Source organism: Lichenostomus cassidix, chromosome 6 (assembly GCF_008360975.1).
Source record: "Lichenostomus cassidix isolate B80296 chromosome 6, HeHo_3.0, whole genome shotgun sequence".
Taxonomy (NCBI): Eukaryota; Metazoa; Chordata; class Aves; order Passeriformes; family Meliphagidae; genus Lichenostomus; species Lichenostomus cassidix.
This window is the reverse complement of record NC_139487.1, coordinates 6,708,517-6,728,492: the sequence shown is the minus strand read 5'-3', so window position 1 is coordinate 6,728,492 and position 19,976 is coordinate 6,708,517. Positions and strand designations below refer to the sequence as shown.

Genomic DNA, 19,976 nt, shown 5'->3' with positions numbered 1-19,976 from the left:
GAATTTTTCTTACTGGCTTTGGTAATGGAGAGCAAAACACTAATGCCCACCTCCTCCAGCCTGATGGAATAAGCAGGAATTTCCCCATGTCCTCTGGCATATAAGGGGAAAACAGAAGTCAGCCAAGAACAGAGATGGAGGTCTGAATGTCATCTGTAAAATGAGGAGGGTCATGGAGAAGGCAAACACAAAAATATTTGTTCATTCTCTTCCACATTAGTGACAGGGGCATGAATTGAAGCTGGCATTGCACACCCAAGACCAAGGAAAGGAGATGATTCTCCTCGCAGTTGCACAATTACAAAGTGCCTGATACAGGATGCTGGGTGTGCTGGAGGTGTGCATGAGCTCAGGGACAGCTTGGACAAGCTCACAGATGAGAAATTCTCAGGAACTTCTGAGGGATGGAGAGTCAGCATTTTGTTGCTCTCCACGTCCTCCCCAGGTCCCAGATAATACTGAAGCAGTTAACCCCATTAAAGGGAGAAGATTTCTAGAAGCCAACACAGAAGTGCTGACGTCTGACAATGCTGCTGAGCTATGAGCTTTCCTGGTATTAGTAAAGTAGCATAGAAAAACCTATTTCATGCCTGTCAGCTGGAGTAAATCCTCTGACTAATTTGTTACAAATATGAGGATACCTTGCTCTCCCAGTAACCTCACCTTAAACACTGGAGGAGAGCTGTGATGTCTCCCTGACTGCTGAAAAGCAGCAAGATTGTCACTAAATAATCACTTCACGTGTTCTGAGAAAAGCCTGGGTAACTTAAAACTTCATTTGATGCTCAATATTGGCTGGAATGATGGCCTGTAAGAATTGCATGGAACACATTTACATCCAGGATGTGAGACAACCATGTCTTCATCTTTGGTAAAATCAAAAGCCCTTTGATATGTTGTTGTTTTAATTTTAACTTGGCAAAGTCACTGAATTTTGTGACTGATCTGAAATCTTCACTACCAGATTGCAGTTGAGTCCATGTCCCAAACCAGAGGTATGGTTTGGGATTATAATACCATATTTCAGAAAGGCTTTTAATGTCATGGGTTATTCACATTTCTTGAGCTCCCCTGAGGACACAGGCACCAAAATACTCAGAGCAGGTAAAATGTGTGAATTCAAATTATTCAAGAATAATTTATTCAATCAACTAGATTCATTTAAAAGATTGAGTGACCTGTTTCTTTTGAGTGACTTTCCTTCTGAAGTGTGAAGAAATTGCAAGGATAGAAGGAAATGGGGTTTTGGTCCAATAGTATATATAATAGAATTAAATCAGAAGCAGATAAGATTAGACACTAATTTTTTGTGGGGCCCTTAAATTCTAGTGAATCAGCCTTTCTTTCTCTGTCTATGAATTCTTAACAATATACAAAAAACCAAAAAGCATTAAGTCCCTTCAAATGTCATGCTTTGAAAGCAAATGTGATCAGAGATCAGAGTATACCATATATCAGTTCTGAGTTCTATTAACTATCACTGAACCCACTGTTGTCCAGGATGACCTAGGGTAACTTGGAAGCAGATTTTTTTTGTGTGCATCTTTTAAACATTTCTTCATTTTTGTTTACTGAACTTCTGTGGGTGGCTGGTTAACTGACCAGTTTGCACCCCAACAGCAGACTTCGACTATTGTGAGCAGAGGATAACTCAATTTTAATGTGACTAATTCAACACTTTACTGGACTAACTTAGTCTTGAAGAAATGAACAGGAACTCTCTGAACTGCATACTAACCTTGATTCCTAATTTTGTACTAGGGACACCAAACACAGAGTTTGAACATATATTTTCTTCTACAATATACAGCTAAAGAAATGAACTTTTCAAGGCTAGCTTTATATTAAAAAAAAAAAAAAGAAAAAAAGAAAACCTTGAAAATGCTTTTGTACCTAGCATTTGCAAGAATCACTTTAACCCAGTTCATATTTGTGTGTACTAGATATGGAATAACTCATCAGTCAGTGGAAAGGATTATACCAAAAGGGAGTCTCCCCTTTCTGTACACCCTTGTCTTAGGAGGTGTCAATAGTCACCCTTATGCTTAAAGGGTTTAACATTAAAATGTGGAGATGCAGGTTTCTCATTTGTGTCTACACAAAATTATAGAATCATTTAGGTTGGAGAAGACCCACATACACCTACAGGAACAAAGATTTCTAGGAAAGTCTGATCAGAACCGTGAGCATAATAGTATAACAACAATGTAGTACTAGGTGAAATGACATCGTTATCAAAACACTAAAAAATAAAATTACTGCAATTAATACAACTTAATTATGAAGATTCATGGTGATTGAATGTGGTGACAATCTGCCCCAGGAGCTATTCTCTCTTTAAAAGCATTTCTGTCACCTTTTCAGAGAAAAGTCAGGTAATTCATCCAGTAGCAAAAATTAGAGATAAGAGATCTACAAGATGAACAAATAACAAGTGACAGATTAAGCTGTTTCATTTTTTAAATCATTTTTCATACTTCTTTCTGCATTTCCTCAGGTGACAGTTTGAACCTTGTCTTTGCAAGCGTGTTTTGGGATATGCTAGCTCATCCCGAAACACCTTGTTTGTATCTTGATGTTGCAATAGTAGACTTACGTATCAAACACAAATCTGAAAATTTTGCTTAAGACTGTAAGTTATTTAAGGCAGGATCACTTCCAGGAAGGATAGTTCTGCTATTTAAACAGTGGAGTGGCATGCAAAGGGCTGTGGCTCTGCCACTGCCATCAGGTGTGATGTGAAGTCGCAATCTCGACTCAGCATCACCCCTAGATGAGCAGCCTTGCTGGTCCTGAAAGGCCCTGGGTTTGTTCAGTGTTTACATCACACTTCCCAGCAATTTTTAGCTCGAAAAATAATAACCAACATTACAGAGGACAAGAACACCCTGTTTGAAACTTTGCATTAAGGAGGTGGAGTCGCACAGCAACTGGTCTGACCTGGTTGGTGTTATCTGGGATGAAGCCTGACAGGAGATCTCTCTTGGCATTACCCAACACAGATGCAGCTGGGAATCCAAGCACTGTGGAGAAGCAGAGGGTGAGCATCCCTGTGCCACATGCCCTTGGAGGGCAGGAGAAAAGCTGTCCTGCTTCTCTCCAGGCTCCTCAAAGAGCTTCTGCAAGGCTTGCCGCAAGCAACGGAGAGGTTGACCCTGAGAACTTGCTCTGACCTTGCCAAGGTAAAATGGGATGCACTGGAGCCAGGAAGGGTTAAGGAATGGAAATGAGGATGGTGATGATGAGGTGCAGGGGATTTGGTGAGTGGCTGGAGGAGAGGAGATGGAAGCAGGACATGCTCAAGCCTGCACTTGGTTTAGTAGGGATGAACTCTTTGCTCCTAACAGTGTTTTCTGGATTTCAGAAAAGAGTGCTCAGAAGGGGATGCAGGGCTCTGCCTGTGCAGCACTCATTGGATGATCTGGGCATGATATGATATTTTTTAAGAATTATCTTTGTTCCTTTGAAGATAAGTTGCTTGCAGTAGTAGTGAGACTATACTTAAAAGACTTTCCCTGCCTCCCCTTGGAGTAAATGATGGGTTCCATTCACTCTGGTGCTTACCTATCAGCTGGTGATTAAGTGATCAGGCAGATGAGGGCTGATAAGCATATATGGCACATAGCAATGATCAGAAGGAGTTTTCAAGACTATCTGTATGATTTATATGCACAAATTGAGCTTTTTCTTTGGGTTTTTTAAGTACAATGGTTGAATGGGAGTTCTGCGAGTAACTTTTCTATGAAATCCTGGGACAAACTTCACTCTGTGAAAACTTGTTGTTGCAAATCCTCTAAGAATTTAACTTGCATGCCCATAAATTGCAGCTGTAAAGAGAAAAAAAGTTTCTTTTTGTTAAGGATACTAAGATGATATTTAAGGATGCCTGAAGGATAGCCTGATTATGCAAAATCTCCATGGCAAACAGAAATAATCCTAAAGCTATTTTCTTGAAACGTTACTATCTTTGAGGAAGTGTTGCTTTTTTTTGGATCTAACCCAGTAAATGACTGAAGTGCTGAGTTTCAAGGGGTTTTAATGGGTTAAGGGAATCCTTAGGTGAATTCCAGATTCTAATTTCTATTATGTTTCAATTGTATTCTTATTCACTTTAGATGTTTGCAGTATGGATCACTTCTCTTTTTCTTCTCAATGCAGCCAGAGGTGAGACATATATTGAACAAATTCTATAAACAATAAAAGTTATGTACAGCTCACACCAGAATATCTATCTTCTAGAAAAAGTATGTTCATTGGAATGGATTTTACATAATTCTTCATTAGAACCACTGAGATATGTCATGTCTTTCCTGTATTCAGCTCCTTACTTTTTAATTCTCGAAAGGTTTTTGCAGCTAGCAAACAGAAGGGGAATTAGAAAGGTATTTTTATATGTGAATTGATAACGAAATTCTTCCAGAATATTTTTCCCCTCCCCACCCTCACTCATGGAAGCTACAGCCCTGGTAGTGAGAGCCAAGGCACTTCCTCTTCTCAGTGCTATGCAGAGAACAACAGTCTTGGTCCAAAATAGCTCTTCAATGACAGGAAAGAATAGCCTGTTTAATAGCAGTAAAAATGATTTGATATTTCACAACTGCTGTGCTGTAACAGTGTGGAAGGATGACAACTAATGGCAACACCTGCATGTCATATTTGCACCATTACTGTATTAGAGCCACAATAGAAATTGGGAAACCAGTCCTTCAGGCATGGACCACACTTCCTGAGGCTGTGCTTTGCTCTAAGCTTCCACTGAAATTGCACTTTATTGCTTCCACTCAAATTGCACTTTATTGCTTCCACTAAACTCTCATGGTGACAAAAAATATAAGGGAGGTGTTTAATGTGCATTGTGGAGCAACCAGAGGTGTCTATTTTAGTGTTTTGGTTTCTTTTTACTCCTTCATGGTCTGTTTCCCAGGAAATAACAATTTAGATAATCCCTGGAGCATTAGGACTGATTTGAAGGGCTACTCTGTGCTGGGAGCAAAAGTTGTTTTCTTCTCTGGATTGAGATTTTATTCTTTCCAACGGCTTTGTTTGACCAAACATGTCCTGCACTCTCCAGAGTTCAGGAGAGCTCCTGAAGGAGCTCCAGGCTCAGAGCTGAGCTCCAGGCTCTGTTTGCAGCAGGAATCACTCTTGAAGCTCAAATCCTTGCTTCCAGCACCAGAGCACAGCTGAACCCCTGAATGAAAAATGCACACAAGTGTCACCCTGATCTGAATTAGGCATATTTGGCTTTCCTGGTGTAAACCCTCTCCTGCCAGCTTTGTGCAGAGAACCTGTGACATTCCCAGAGCACTAACATCTTTCTTTGTGTGCCCCAGGAAGGGAAGTTTGCTACAAAAGGCTTGGATGCTTTTCAGATAGCCCCCCTTGGGCTGGGATCCCAGGGAGACAACTGGCAGGCTTGCCCAGCTCTCCAGATGATGTGAACACAATTTTCCTTCTTTACACCAGAGACAACATGGTGAAACACCAAGTAAGAAACTCCTTAGTTTCTAAATACTGACAGTATACAATACATTCAACCAATTCTAGGGATAGTTTCTTTCATAAGTCTCCTGGGAGAACCTCCAATTCTATGTTAGACACATGATGATTTTCTTCCACATTTTTTTTTCCTTTTTCCTCATTTCAGCGCTCTGAGGAGCCAGGTATATTTACTATTAATCACAGCCCTCTAACACAAGTTATTAGATGTAAAAGGCTTCAGAGTTAAGGGGTTTTATATAAATTGCAGTCACCAACAGCAGAGGTGTTTATTAAGGCACTTCAGAACAAGTCCAACTCCTCCAGCTGAGAGGGTCTGTGAAGTTTTAACAAATCAGTCTTTCACTGAAGGTGAGATGTGTGCTAATTAGTGCATGACATCCCCCTTTTAAGTCAGCAAAACCATAACAAAAAATATGGAAGAGCTAGAATTCAGAATTTATTTAAAAGAAAATTATGTCTTCTTTGTCCATACACACCAAAATACCTACAGCCTCTGAGTTTGTAAGCCTGGTGGGCTTTCTCATAAAATATAAATGAAGCAAAGAATGTCTTATCTTCAAAGCAAAAAAGAAAGAAAAACAGGTATAGTTTCAAAGTCAACCACATAATACCTTTCAGAAGATGCTATCTTTGCATTTCTATGGCCAAGTCTGATAAAATCTCGTGCTTACATGACATGTAAGTATATCTCAAAGCATTGTGCAAAAGATGCCAGTATCATTAGTTCAATTAAGCAGAGGAAATGAATCATTTGCTGAAGTGATTTATTGATTTCCCCTTGAAAGGCAGTTTGAGAATGAGAAATAAAACCCATCTTTCCAGGGTCCAGAACTATGCCTTAGCCACTGGGATACTCTGCCCTTTATCAAAATGTGCTGTGGGATGGAGCACTCACCTCCTTGTTGTGTTTGTTGGTTGTTTGCTTCTTTTGGCACAGAAAATTTCAGCTACAAATCCTTCAACCATAAAAGCCTCGAATTTCCGAACTCACAGGAAAACTCGCTTCATCATCCATGGGCACCTTGCTGGAGCAGATCTGCCCTGGATAACAAACATATGCAGGGTATGTACAGCTGTTGCTTGACAGGCATTTTACTGGTATTTGAAGGTCTAAATATGCACACCTGGCTTGAAATTCCCATGTAAAATTTACACCTCTGTTCCCTTGTTAATTCAGGGGATATTTAAGGAACACAAAGTCAGAATGAAGCCCAGCTCCACATGACCACACTCATGTCCCTGGCTGTGAGTTTGGTGAACTTCAGCCTTCTGCTGAATGGCCTTTTCCTGCCTTCACCTCCCCAAGGAAAGCTATAATAAATTGATTTTACAATTCCTTGCCAATAATACAGGGGAGAAAAAGAGTAAGTTTTCTCACCTCAGCAAAAGGTCACAATGAATGTGTCAGTTTGAGTGAGACATTTGATCTAATAAAAACAAAAGGCTTTGTTCAGCAGAATGGTTTCATTTTACTCAGGCACATTTCAAAAATGAAATTGTTTCAGAATAAAAAAACGATCAGAAAGTTCTGTTGGCAGAACTATAAATAGAATGTTTTGGCTAGAATGTATAATCTTTAGGGCTGAACAATTCAAGCACAAATTTGAGATTTTTTTTAGATGAGCCAAGAATAAAAAATGTGCAGAATGAAGTGTAGACCTCTTTTGGTAACAGGGGTGCTGTCATTAAGAGATGTTGGTACCTTAGAGCCAACGAAGGCATCTGGAATGGAAAACAGAACTGAAGGGAGCTTGTGAGTTTCCTCTAATCAGTGGTTCCACTCTGCCTCCTTGTGTTGATCTTCAGCATCACTAGGAATTAATACACCAAAGATGTGTCTTCACCAGTTGCACAAGTAAAACTAAACAAAGTCTACATGCCCTGCTGCAACTGTAATTAATACCTGTTTGCTTCCTCTCTGTTGTTCCCCTGCTCTGCACCAGTTCATGTTTCACACTGAAGATGTGAACTGCATTTTGACAGACTGGAGGGGTGGCTCCAGCGGGCTGTACACTGATGCTGTCAACAATGTCCGTGTGGTGGGGGCTGAGCTGGAGTACCTGGTGAACTTCCTCGAGGTAAAATACCCCTGGAATATGAAATCCATTTCAAAGTCCACATAGTGGAGGTTGTGCTCAGAGTGGCTCCTTTAGGTTTGATTCAAGAGAGCAAGGAAGCACAGAGGCACCCAGTGAAGCAGCTCAAAGTGTTATAAAAGGGCTCTAATCCCACACAAATGAAAATGCCTGCTTTGGTGTTATGACTGATTTTGAAAAACTCATGTGGCTTTTCAGCAGTTCAAAAGTTTGAAATGAAAAAATAAATTTTCTAGGTTTAGTATATCAGGATAAGGTGGAAAATAGCCATGAACACCCTGAAAATGAAGAGGGGTGGGATGAGTGGGGAATTGCTTCTTTTTAGGCAGATATCCCATCACCCAGAAATGCAACTTTCCACCAGGACAGTCACCTCCATCACCCAGTGTTCTGGCCACATCCTGGCACTGCATGGGAACATGCTGCAGTGTCACAGGCTTGTATCCCCACACTGTTCTTTCTCCTTTCCATAAATCCTCCCAGAAAGACTATGGCTACTCTCCTGCCAACATCCATTTCATCGGCCACAGCCTGGGAGCACACGTTGCAGGGGAGGCAGGGAGGAGGAAACCTGGCATTGGAAGAATAACAGGTACTGCAGCTATTGCAGCTGATGAAAATGTGTATTTTCATGCAACTTAAGAGAACAGAAGAATCACTGCTGCTTTATAAACACACAGTAGACTGTAATGTTCTGGTTTGTCATAAATAATAGTGTCCAGCCAGGATGGTGGCACACAAGTCATGACACAGTCACACACCACTTGCTTTTAAAATCTCAATATTTTGTTTTCCTTCTCCTCCAGTCAGTTCCTTTTTCTGCATAGACATTGCTTTGTCTAAGGCAAAAATGCATTTTTTAATGCAGACAGTAAACCTCACACAAGCAATTCAGGGAACTAAGATCAGAGCTGTGTTTCCTTATCTCCAAAGAGACCTCCCTGACACTGAAGTGAAGGGGTACCATTTTCAACCAGGATATTCTGGAAATAAAAACAGACTTCTGGCCAAATAAAAATCTACATGCTCAGAGTAATGTATGAAGATTTCATATTTTTCACTAACATGACCAAAAAAAAAAACCCAACCAACTTTCTTCTTCTAATATTGTTCTCAAAAGTAAGCCAAGCAGCCATCAGCATTTTACTGTGCTGCAATGCCTTCAGTCTGCTTTCTCTTAATATCCTGGCTGGTTTTTTGTGACAATGGGCCACAAAATGGGGTTTTATATGTGGAGTAAAGGCAGAAATGTAATGACCTATAGTGTACACAACCTGTATGTGATTATATACATATAATATTATTTACTCAATCAGATATATCTCCATCCCTTTAGGTTTGGATCCAGCTGGGCCCCTTTTCCAGTACACTCCCACAATGGTTAGGCTGGATCCTTCCGATGCAAAATTTGTTGATATAATTCACACCCATGCTGGTCATCTTTTCTTTGACTTTGGTAAGTTTTCATGCAAAGGCTGCCATTGGCACAGAGGTTGGCCACAGAATACCTGAGAGTGGTCTGCCAGGATCCAATGTGCATTTCAGCTCCAGGGATTCTTCAGACTTGTGGCCACCTGGATTTTTACCCAAATGGTGGGAAGAAGATGCCAGGATGCAGCCAGCTTCGTGTACCTCCTGCAACTCGGGATATCAATGACCTGATGAGAGGTAAATGTATTTAAAAGTATTTAAAGGTGTTTAAAGAAGTAATACCTCATTGTAAGTTACGGTCAGAACAAAGGCTGGGATAAGTTAAGACTTTTTGAATGTCTGTGTTATTTATATAGCTCAGGTTTGGAATAGGGAGACAATGCCCAAAAATGGAACATTTAAAGCTGCCTCTGAAACACCCTCCAATTTTCTTTTGTACTAACCAAGGCAAATTCCAGATGAAAACTTCAGTTAAAGCATGCAAAATTGTTCATCACAAGCTTTGTAAGAGTTTGCCACTGTGACGACAGGCTGACCTTAGTGGGAATTCCTCACATGAAGGACTGGTAAAATTTCATTCATGGATAATCCAAAAATGAGTATTTTAAAATCTGAGCTTCCCTTCTCCCTAGGAAGACATCACTCCCAATATTACTGGGATTCATCCATGCCATTAAGCTTTAGTATCTTCAAAGGGAAGAGCCCAAGGTTAGACATATAAAAGATGATAAAAGCACTGCTCCATTAGTAGCTCTTCAAAGAAAGCTGGGCAGGTAATCAGAATTACCCTGGGATGCAGTACAATAGATCCACAAAATCCTGTCTTCTGATCCTAACCCACAGAAATTAGAACATCTGTTATTCACAGCTAAATGTTTTGAAATCCCTACCACTAGTTAAATAATTTCCTTTCAAAAATGCTCACACTTAGAACTGGTCGAGAACTTCGTCAGAAAGAGAACTGAAAGCTGGCTGTGCTCAAAGTCACTTTTCAAATGGGATGCTTAAAAATGTCTGCATTTTCACAAAAAAAGGTTTCCAGAGACATTTCCCAAGGCTCTTTGCAATGTTTTGTGTTGAAGGAGAAACTCAGCTCTATGGAACACGAGCAGATGGAGTTGGTTGTTCATGCAGCTCCTAAAAACAGAGACAGCCTTAACTCCCTCCTCTTGGTTAAACCTTACTTTGTTTGGTAACCTCTCTTTTGTTTGCTGATGTTCACATTTACGTAGTGCTTTTATGTATTAAGTGCTTTAGAAATAACATTTAGTGACTTTTTTCCTACAGTTTTTGATGCAGTAGAGAGACTATATAGGCGTTAAGTGACTTTACCTCTAACATAAATTGAGCCAACTGTAAGAGCTGAGGGGTTTAAAGTGAAAAGCACAAACCATTCTGAATTAAAGAAGGACCTATAAAGAAAACATACTCAGGATGCCTTGATGATGCAGATTATTTTCAAGAAAAACAGACAAGTGCTTTTCAAAGAGGTTTGAGTGTGAAGTTTCTTTCCTTTCCTTATGTACAGAGCAATGTGTCAACTGGTCAGCACCAACTGGTCTGTCTTCAAAATGCATAAACATTGACATTCGGGGAAATTTTGATTTCACCATAAACTGTGCTAGCTTGCAATACCTTCAGTGCCTCCCAGACTTCCCCTGTGGTTTGGTGAGCCCCCACCACAGGCTGGAGGAGAATAGAGCCCATTTTTATACAACCAACCTAGCTTTAGTATATTGTGTTTTGATAAAGGAGAGACTTTGGAATCAATGAAGACAACATTTGCCATAAGGGACCTGTAAATAAAACCCAAATAACACTTTCTTCTTTCCTTACTGGCTACTTATAAATTTCAGTCTGATGGGAAAGTGTACTTGGTTCAAATAGTTCTGACAAAATCAAGGACACACTGCCAAACATCCTGCTTTTCAGAGAATTTCACAGAATTGCTATCAAACTACTGCAGATTTTCTAGAGCTTAAAAACCCTGAAAGCCACTGAATTTAAAATAATTGCTAAAATTACTTTTAATTCTAGAAATTAGTGGAAACTGTGATTTTACAGAATACTATGTTGTGATAACTGTAAGAAAAGGAAAACTACTTAATTGTAAATCCTGCATGCTTTACAAAAACTATAGCTGTGAAACATTCCAGTCTTTTTAATATCAAAGGGGAATACTCCTAAAGGCTTTTTCTTTCACCTTGGTGCATCTTCACCTCTGTTAAAAACTATCTCTTTGCAATAGAGAAAAATATATTTAGGCACAAGTACACTTTCTTACTACAAAACCAAATAATTCACACTTTAAATGCCTTTTAATTATTTCTAATATTTTTACCTGAGACACCACTATATGTGCAAGTGCTTTTGAGGAAAAGAGACCCCAAAATGTTGCTTTGGCATGGACTTTACTTTAATGTATATCTTTAATTGCTTTTAATCTGTTGGGGTTTTTGGTTTGTTTTTTTTTTTTTTTTTTCCCCCAGCATATAGAGCTTTTGGATGTGGACATAAAAGAAGTCTCAGGTATTATGCTGAGAGTATCATCACTCCAAATGGATTTGTTGGGTATCAGTGTGACACATACCAAGAGTTTGTGTTGGTGAGTACCAGGTCTGTATTTGTCTGAGGGCCTATAGCCCTGCCCTTCTTCTTTTAATAATTTCTGGGACAACTTCTGCACTTGGAATTATGGAATATGGGCACAGGGGACATTCAGAACCACTGGCTACCTTCATTCAGACCATGCCCAAACTCAGCAATTTTACAATAGACAAGTCATGATGATGATTTGGCCTTTTATTTACCAAATGTACAAATAGCCAAAGGTTCAGAAATACAAGTTCCAGCAGAACCTCCCATATATGAAAACTGAACTACCTAAATATAAGAATTTCCAATTGTAATTAATCTACTTTCATGCTTATCTTTTTTTTTTAATGGATGTCAAGGTCTTGATCTGATTGTCTGATCTATGTAGGTAGATTAATTTCATTAAAGCTCTGCATGAGAATAAAGGCTGAAGAGCAGACAGAACAAATCCCAGACTGAAAGCCCAATCTTCAGTATTCCTAAACATAAATATTTTTACCATATGAGTGAGATATCCAGCCAGTCCTCCTTGGAAATGTTGTTGTCCATCCTATAACTAGCAGAAAACCTTCCAGTAGACCTTATGAAAGATGATTACCTGGATTTTACAGGTCAGGTTGTAAAGCACAACATTCCTTATGGAATTTACTTCTGGTCTCTACAAGGAGTGAGGTCAGATTCCAACCTGTTTCTCTCTGATTTTCAACCAGATGAAATAAGCTGACTAACCATCTCTGCTCATATCTCAACCACAATGATAAATGCTGAAGATGTGATCTGAACTGAGAAAAAAGTACTTTTAAAAAACCAAAAAACAAACCAAAAAACAAACACAAAACCCACAAAAAAAGAAAAAACAACAACAAAAAACAAACATACAAAAAACCAAAAAAATCCCCAAAACAACCAAGAAACCCCAAACAAACAAAAAAAAAAAATCCCAAAACAAACAAAAACCCCCACAAAAACACACCGCCTAGGCAAAAGCTGAAATACCCTAATTTCTTAACATTTAAGAAGTGAGATTAAAGTAGATAATGTCTTATGCTACACATTGTTATTTTCCCCCTAGGGAGAATGCTTCCCATGTCCAAAGGAAGGATGCCCACTGATGGGTCATCATGCTGACAAATTTTCACATAAAACTGAAAAAGAAGAGCAAAAGGTTTATTTAAACACAGGGGCCTCCCCTCCCTATGCTCGTAAGTGCTCATTTTGTGGTGTATTCTGAAGGGGTAATGAATTGTGTGTGAAAAAGGACCTTACACTTCTGCAGAGAGCTGCTGGACTTAACAACTCAGTACAAGATCTAGAATTTAAGATATTAGGAACATGCAGTACCAGCATTATTTGGGAAAGCTGAGATAATTGTAAAAACAGATCAAATTGAGCTCACATTTGAATTAATCTTGGTTATTACACGATGGCTTCAAAAATTCTGTAAAGCTGAAGGTTGGAGGAATGTTATACTGGAAGTTACTGGTTTAAATATCAAATTTTAAAATGTTACATAGTTTTCATTGGGAAAAAAAGGTATAAAAATGATATATTTGCCAAGCTCATGAAGTCAAAATGGCAGGGAGCGATAAGAAATGCAGGTTTAGTTGTGATTAATGAAGAAATGGACACAGGACTGGGAAATAGAAAAAATAATAAATAAACTGTAATTCATCACAGGTGTTGTTTCCTTATAAGCACATTTCTGCAATCCTTTTCTCTCTCTTAGAGACACTGAAACATATAAGACATTTTACCCTTGGGAAAGAAATCTCCTTACAACCATAATCCATTTGATTTTGCTTTCAAAGGCTGGCGAAAGGAGATACATGTCAAAGTGTGTGCAACAGAACCCATGAAGGGAAATATAGATGTAGCCTTGACTGGAACTAATGGGATCAGGAGAAAATATACCATTGACAAGTGAGTTGGATGTGGCTGTTGGAAAAGTGGCTCTGTCACTGTTATCACGTGGAATGTACACACAGCTATTTTTACAGGGCTCACCTTGTTCTGTGTGGGTTGTGATGATTTACACTGGTAATAAAAGTAGCTGGGAAGTGATTGAAGCTCCCTGTGCTACAGATTGTGGCTAAAATCTGCTTGCTGCTCCCTCTTGTTCTGTGTTTTCTGTTGTTTCCTGAGGTTGATGTTAGCATGGCAAAGTGGGTAAGAGCTCTGTGGCTGCTGCTTTGTGATTTGGTGAGCTCTGAGCAGACAAAGGGCTCAGGGATATTTGGTCATCTAATTATCCCCTCCTCTGGGGAATATGGGAATAAGAAAGTCATAACTTGCCCATGAGCTGTGCTGGAATATGGGATTCCTGTCCTCTCAGCCTGACTTTTTCCAATAAATGTGAATTTAAATCTCAGTAAACATGCTGGTCAGCAACACATCTTAAATATTGCAAAACCAAGCTCCTGTGTGTTTGAGCACAGCTCTGTTACTGGTCTGTACCAGGAATACCTTTGGATATAAATACATCACAGCAGCAATACACCTACAGATAATTTCAATGTTAATGTCACACTGCAATGTGTGTTCTGGTAGAGTGAACAGTGATACCAGAGAAGGCACGAATGTAAACTATAATTTTCAATTTTCTTCATGGTTGAGAGCAACCAGAAACACTGAGACAACTTTCTGACTTGAAGATCGATCTTATTTTTAAAAAGTAATGTATAGAATAAACCAAGGCAATACTGGCAAAGGCTGTGCTAACTGATATAAGTGTTTTCATCCTGAAAGGCAAAGAGATTTCAGCAACTCCATAAAAAAGGTTTACAATATTATAAAAAGAGTATTCAAAGCTCCAACTCTCATGGCACCCCAGAGCTCATCTCGCTTACTGCCTATACTCAAGCTTTTCTTTTCCCCTCATTTGTGTAGGAAACTGAGCATCCCTCCTGTGCTTTTCCTTTGGCAGGGGAACTTTCAAGCCAGGCAACACATACTTGAACTACATCGATACAGAAATTCCTGGGAACATTTCAAAAGTTGAGTTCCTCTGGAAAAAGCATCTAGGTCATGTACACAGAGGCTGCATGGGAGCTGAAGAAGTCACCATAATATCTGGGGAAAATGGAAATATGTAAGTATATAATCTAATGGTGTTCCAGAAAGGTAGAAGTTTTTCTCCTAAATTGCAGTTTCATGTGCTCTCCATTAGCACAGAGCACAGCACACTAGGAAAAGCTCTGCAGAGTTCAGCATTGGACCTGCCTGGGCAGGGCACTTCAGGCTGACTCCAATCTGAGCATGTGGCATCTGCAGGACATTAGATACACTTTTGGAGCACACCTCTTGCTTATATTTAACCAAAATTAACCCAGCTGATGCATCCACCCCACTCTGTCATGTAAACCAAAGTGTGGGGAAAATGGAGTGAATGATTCCCTTCAAAAGAACATTCCTGTCCCAAATGAAAATGCTGATGGAGCCTGAGCATAAAGGTAAACACATCCTGAAATTTAATAATTAGTCATTAACTACTAAGTCTTTAAAAAAAAATGATAACACACACTTTATATTCTCAGTCTGCTGGAACTCATGCTTTGACCTAACATGAAATCAAACCAGGATTTCTATTAATTATGTTGACTAGCTGCTACAAACCCATCCCGTTTTACTGACAAATACCTCCTTAAGCTCTTCCCCCTTTTCAGGTCGGTGTTCTGTGGCTGTGGGGCAGTGCAGCCCAGCATGTGGCAAGCCCTGGCTGTTTGCTGAGGTCAGGAATGCCTGAACACTGCAGCAGCACTCACCAGCTGGAAGGACACTGCAGTCAGCTGCAGAGGATTAACAAGGCTCCCTCAACAGACTGAAAAATTTGCCCAGCTCACTACAAAATCTCTATTTCCAAGGTGGTGCTGTCAGATTTTCGCCATGCAGGGCAGTTATACTTCTGTGAAATGTGGTTATGATGACAGATAACACATTACTAGTAACTGGCTGGGAATCTTTTCTAGACCTGGAACAGGTATCTTCTTTATTAAAACTGTACTGTAGTACTGAGAAATTGAATTTTCTGGCAGCCTTCAGTACATAACTCTTTTCTCTTTACCAGTGAAGCTGAATTTTCCACCTCTACTTTGCCTTTGTGATGATGCTGAGGTCAGGCTTGAGCTACATCATTTGGCTTAGCATTGCCACTCCAAATTTGTCAGCATTTCAATTGTGCTGATTAGCAAAACCAGACCACAGAGTTATCAGCATCAGCCAAAATAAGCTAAGGTTCCTTTGTTTCAACACAAGCTACCCACAAAAATCCCTTCATTTTTTAATTACCAGCTCTTGTCTAAGGCATGCAAGTAATTTTTACACCTGATTTGAGGTTTGTAATATGGGTGCAGAAATTATGTGTATTGATTATGTTGGGCAACTCTGCTCTGTCCCATCCTGACAACAAGATATTCCAGAATGCTTGCAGTGAGGTTCACCAGAAGGTGTTGGTGTGTTACACAAGGCTGAACGTGGCTGATGAACAGGTGTGTTTCAAGTTATGCAGCAATAATTTTGAGATGTCAGAACCCTGTCACCTCCTGTGGAGTTTGCCAAAGGAGCTTGCTCAGGATAGTTGATAAATCAGGTGTCTGCCTGCTCAGAGTCACTCTTCAGTACTCTTTATTATCATCTCCACATGAGCAGGGTGGGATCCAGAAACCATCTAGAGTGGGAAATTCATCCTTCTTTACCACTTAAAGAAGTGCTTTGGCAAGATGCCCTTCCTGGCAAGAAGGAGCTCCCCTCTTCTGTACCCCAGGAACTTCTACACACTTTGGAAATATCTGGAACTGATAATTACAACATCTTGAACATCCTCCAAAAAACCCCATGGCTCTCTGCCCCAGAGCTGCACAAATTAAGGAGACTCAGAAAAGGAAACAATTATTTTGCCTTTCTTACAGTGAGGAACTGAAGCAAAATAAATGTAAATATTTGCCTCAGGATCACAAGAAGTGTGCAGCAGGGCCAGGAATTGGGTTTAATGGCATGGAGTGTGATCTGTGCCACGTATGGCACCACTTCTCACAGGAACAAAAAAATTCCTATTGAACTCAAGACTTCTCTAAAGCCCATCCTCTCCTCCCTCCATACTTGTCTGTGCCACTTCTGGAATTCTAAAATCTAATTTGAAGTTTTTATGAATAATAAATCACATTCTTTCAAAAACAGAAGTTTCATTTTGTTTAATTTTAAGCTATAGATTTCAACAGCGTTCTGGAAAAACATGACAGTTCATTTAGGCTGCTGACTTGTGCTATAAGGGTGGAACAGCTGATTAGACCACTTAAAATTATGCATTTTCTCACCCAACCAGTTCAGCTAAAACTAGAACATTGCATTAATTTCTTCCCCTTGTGTTCTGTTTTGATTTCTTTCATATGCTATTTCTTGAGTTAATTTTTTTCCTTTGGTATAGTAGACATCAACACTGCCCTTCTTTGCTAATATATTTTTAGACAGAACAAGAGGGATTTATTTTTATGAGATAAAGGTGAAATAAACTACATTGACAGCAGCTGTGTGTTGCTGGAGGCAAACAATCTTCCTCCTTGTGTTTTTCTGCATTTAAAATCTAAAATTGTTATTTGTATGTAATCTTGGAATATTATCACTTTGTATTAATGGTGCTAATCCAAATAATACAAGGGTTTGATATTTCATGAGATAATCAGCTTTTGACAAAGCCCTGGACAGGCAATTCTTTCATATCTTTACAACAAGGTAAACCATCTTTTCAGAACAATTGAAATTGAATCTTTAAAATGTTAAGTGAGATGCACCATTCAATATGTTTGGCTGTCGTGTTGAAAGGTAGTGCTTTTTAAAATCAAATGTGCTCCATTTCTCCAGGGATTTTAAGGACATGTTATGATTTGCATTCTGTCTTTTACATTATTTAAATATTGTGCCAAACCATAAGTGCTTCAGAATTACCACACAAATTTAATTTTATACTCCTTAAGCATGTGTTCACTACAAAAATTACACCAAAGGTAAATTGGTAAGAAAACTATTAGGAAGCTTTTAGCCTCAGTCTCTTTGCTCTTTTGTGAAACTCTTTTGATGATGGGATATGGTAAAACAATTACACTAACAAACCTCTTGAAACTTTCATAGAAAAAGGCATAGCAATAATTAGCAATCCAAAATATGAACTATCTGGTCCACATACGTCATCTGTATTTACTTCGTATGTGACATCAGAAAAATAATTTAAGGAGAAAACACATGTTTTTCATTAAGGGATATGTGCAGAAGTGCTAATAAGAAAACAAAGGCCATTTTTGTCCCAATTCTCTGATAACAAAAATTACTTTATTGCATAACACAGCAGTTTCTCTTCTTTCTAAAATCACAGCCCTTTGAAATGCCCCTCATAAATATTTGTGAGCCCAGAACTAAAGAACTAAAATAACAAGAATAAATAAAATTACCTGAATAGGTCTAATAGGTAGAGACATATTCTCAAATATGTGTCTGTTATATAGAAACTTTAAAAAAAAAAAAAAAAAGAGTTTATGGAAGGTGATTTTGCTGAGACTTTAATGCAGTCAGGGTATTCTGTGCAGCCCCTGGGTCTAGCAGTTGTTTGACAGGCTGCTGGGGCAGAAGCAAAGCCAAAAACCCTTGTGCATTCCCAACATTTAATTGAGTATTTCTTCCATAAACAAAGCTGACTGGAGTGGGACTTCCCACTAAACAATTGCTCTATCACTGACCTATCAGTAAATCTATCTGGATGAAGTCTCTACAAGACTTGGGGCTTTCTGATTCTCCTTTGTCATAACACTGCATCAGGGACTTTGTAATTCCAGGTAGTCTCCAAGCTGCTTTAAGTCCCTCTGTTCCCAATAATCAGGGAGCAGAAGCTGACAGCGTGCCCAAATCTATTTTTGTGGCAGATTTCCCGGACAAAACAGAGCCAATAATCTGTTCTTTATCTCCAGCTATCAAGGATATAAAAACTTCCAGAGAGAACATGCCTCATCCCCAGCCTTGCCCAAGCAGAGCACGCCCACGGTGGAGCTGCAGAACACAAACCTCTCCTCCCAGCTGCCACAGGGGTCTTGCAACACCGGAAACATAATCAACATGTGCAAATACAGGCTGGCAGGGGTGTCATCCCAGAGTTTTTTCCTTTTTTGTGACACTAGGAAAGCTTGGGGACAAATGCTGATGTCCAGAGCTGTAGGTGATTAGCTTTGCTCTGAGCCACTGGGCTGTAGGTGAGCTTGTCAGAGCCACGTATCAAAATATAGATTCAAGATTTTTGCATCTGCCTTTCCATTTCCAAGGCAGATCTGCAGTTATGCCCTCTTATCTCACCTGATTCTTTCAAAAACTTTAATATTCTAGCAGTAATAGGAAATAAAGCATTCAGAATAATGAACTTCACCCTCTTCCTTTTAATTCTGCCCATTACTTGTAAAGAAAATCTGTCTGTCCCTAATGAATCCTTTCTGCCTTTGGTTACTTTCATCATCTGCTCTAAACTTCCCTTTTCTAGTGCTATTTCCTTTAAATAGTATACTCCATAAATCTCCAGCTCACAAAACCAATAGTTAATATTATCCTTGCTTGCTTTGAGTGATTTAATTAACAGCCAGCATGTATCATGGAAAATCATAAATATTTATAACTTAAAGAACATTCCTTTCATTACTGTTGTGTGATACTGGAAAGTATATACTAAGGCAAATTGGTTTTGTCTCTATTCAATTTAAAATTTGTTCACTTGACCAGAAAGAACACATTGGAGTTAAACAATAGAAATATCAACCAAGTCTTTTATTCTTGTCTCTGCTACTCAGATACTGCAGGTGAGATTCTCCAAGGAGCTGAGTGGTCTTTGTCTACACATATTAGCAATTCTCTCGGGGATGGAATGCACAAAGCCACTTCCAGATGACCTCCATCCAAGCTAAGAAATTCATTAACCATCTTCAATCTAAAATTGAAATGAGAGTGAGAAAAGTGTTGCTTTTACAATTTTATACACTTATCTTTCTATGAAAGCCTCAGTAATTTATATATTGCTGCACTCAAAACACAGTTTCTGAGATCCCTTTGGAGAGCAAGACTCTCAGTGAGTGTTTTGATCCTCTTTTTCCTACCTATGTGAAGGCCACTGCTACCAAAATACAATTATGTCCTTGATAATTCTCATGCTGACATTTATAAAATCACTGGATGTGTTCACTTGCACGTTGTCAGGGGCAGCTGCAAAAGCCAGACTTTCCTTCCTGCCCACAAAAACCTCTCAGTCCTCTTAAGACATAATAAGGAGCCTAGAAAAATTGACCATTCCTAAAAGGAGTTACACCTCAAAACCCTACAACATGGGTTAGA

The 19,976-nt window shown here is 39.2% G+C and overlaps 1 protein-coding gene across 1 annotated transcript; it reads left to right on the top strand.

Annotated features, from left to right (window-relative positions):
- Positions 1-3,012: 3,012 nt before the first annotated feature.
- LOC146435130 (pancreatic lipase-related protein 2-like) lies at positions 3,013-17,637 on the top strand. Its single transcript, XM_085064745.1, has 13 exons — positions 3,013-3,182; positions 4,116-4,164; positions 5,334-5,488; positions 6,440-6,565; positions 7,446-7,580; positions 8,082-8,190; positions 8,935-9,054; positions 9,144-9,266; positions 11,519-11,634; positions 12,697-12,826; positions 13,433-13,544; positions 14,548-14,712; positions 15,287-17,637. Exons 1-13 carry the CDS (start codon positions 3,060-3,062, stop codon positions 15,348-15,350), a joined length of 1,527 nt encoding a protein of 508 aa, XP_084920871.1. The 5' UTR covers positions 3,013-3,059; the 3' UTR covers positions 15,351-17,637.
- The last annotated feature ends 2,339 nt before the right edge of the window (positions 17,638-19,976 follow it).